Here is a 1857-nt window from a genome sequence, read left to right as displayed (position 1 = left end):
ATTCTATTTATTTTTTATTTTTTTTAGAGACTCACTAATTATTTTTTTGTCATATTTCTTACAGGTTGCATCAAAGAAATTGGCACTAAAAAAGGTTACAAATTACATAGCAGATGTAATCTGTAAACGTGCAGATCTTGGTTATAACTATGGTGTTATTCTCATACCTGAAGGACTTATTGCTTTCACCCCTGAGGTAAAAAAGTGCAAAAGATGAGAATACCCTTGTCAGGCATTCTCATACTAATAATCATTATTAATGACTTGTAGGTGCAACAGCTGATTTCTGAATTATATGAAATATTGGCAAATGAAACCGTTGATGAGGGAGGATTTGTAGATAGGGGAAGTATCCTGGTTGTGCTCATTTTGCCATAAGAGGAGGGCATAGAGATTCCAAAACAGAATACCAACTGTCAGTAAGTTGTTATTACAGTATATTTTGTTTTGTTCGTAAAATGTTGTTTTTCTAGTAGTGAACTGATTATGATATTGATCTTGATGTAGAAAGTCGGAACCCAAATGATCAGGTTAATTTAATTATTTTTATCCAAGATAATTTTCACTCTGTAATTTCCATATTTTTTTTACTTGATATGATTTTTGTGATTAATAATACAGGGTTTTGAGAAAATGATATTGGGAATGTATTTAGGTGACATTGTTAGAAGAGTAATTCACAAAATGTCATTAGAATCAGATATTTTTGGACGAGTTTCCTCTAAGCTTTTAGCAAGATTCATGTTAAGGTATGTCATAAAACAAAATTCTTTACTCTTTTTACCAATGTAGGGGTAGAAATGTAAAGTTCATTGTTTAGATTGATAAAAAGTTCTCAGCAAATGGGATTACAAAAAAGATAAATTCATATTTTGTTTCTTGAAAATACTCAGTACACCATTAATGGCTGCTATGCATGAAGATGACACCCCAAACCTGAGTGAAGTTGCCAAGATTCTTGAAGAAACCCTAAATGTAAGATTTTTCCTAGTTTCTATATAAAAAAAATACTTTTTTGAATCTGAGTTTATTTTCTCTTTTGACAAAAGATGTGTTTTTTTTAATTCATTATTAGATAAACGATGTTCCACTGAAAGTGAGAAAACTAGTGGTGAAAATATGTGATGTGGTGACAAGAAGAGCTGCAAGGTTAGCAGCTGCGGGCATTGGGGGAATTTTGAAAAAGATTGGTAGGGATGGGACTACAGTGATTACAAGTAGAAGGGTTAGAAGTGGAAAAAATGGGAAAATGAGAAGAACAGTTGTAGCAATAGAAGGTGGATTATATTAAAGCTACATGATTTTTAGGGAATATTTGAATTTACAGAAATATTGCAAAAAATCCCAACAAACATTATTTTTAAAGGATTTTGATGGAATGGAATGACTCTCAATTGGTATTCTGTTAGAGTGATTTTTCTTGCATCATTTGCTGAAGCACTCAAGTACCATGATTTTCACCCTCTTTACCACACATTTTTTTTTCTTTCTGAAAATGCAGCAGAAAATGAGGAAGAAGAGAAGGGCAGAATGGTAATTCATGCCATAGAAAGGGCAATGGTGTTAGGTTGAGAATTTTAATGGGGTTTTCATTGTGGAAAGGTATGAATGTCTACTACATTTTTTCTTTGTTTTCCTATCCCAATTCTGAGTTTAAGTGAGTTGTTTATCCCATTTTGTTTGATGTTGTCATGAAATGTTTCAGCACGTTGTTGCAATCTGTCTTTATCTAGTTTTTTAGGAAGGTTATTGTATCTAGTTTCACTGAACTTTGGACCACTTTTCCTAATTCCAATTCCTTTAAGGTTATAAGTACCAATCTTTGCAAACTGGTTCATGCAGCCCACTGTTTGCATC

General features: G+C 32.4%; 1 protein-coding gene across 1 annotated transcript; it reads left to right on the top strand.

Annotated features, from left to right (window-relative positions):
- The first annotated feature begins 213 nt into the window (after positions 1-213).
- On the top strand, positions 214-1572 carry LOC128128141 (hexokinase-3-like). Its single transcript, XM_052766980.1, has 6 exons — positions 214-232; positions 508-530; positions 622-749; positions 894-975; positions 1076-1277; positions 1502-1572. Exons 1-6 carry the CDS (start codon positions 214-216, stop codon positions 1570-1572), a joined length of 525 nt encoding a protein of 174 aa, XP_052622940.1.
- The last annotated feature ends 285 nt before the right edge of the window (positions 1573-1857 follow it).

The sequence above is a fragment of the Lactuca sativa genome, chromosome 1 (genome assembly GCF_002870075.4).
Source record: "Lactuca sativa cultivar Salinas chromosome 1, Lsat_Salinas_v11, whole genome shotgun sequence".
Taxonomy (NCBI): domain Eukaryota; kingdom Viridiplantae; phylum Streptophyta; class Magnoliopsida; order Asterales; family Asteraceae; genus Lactuca; species Lactuca sativa.
The sequence above is the reverse complement of the archived record's forward strand: the minus strand, read 5'-3'. Positions and strand labels throughout refer to the sequence as shown.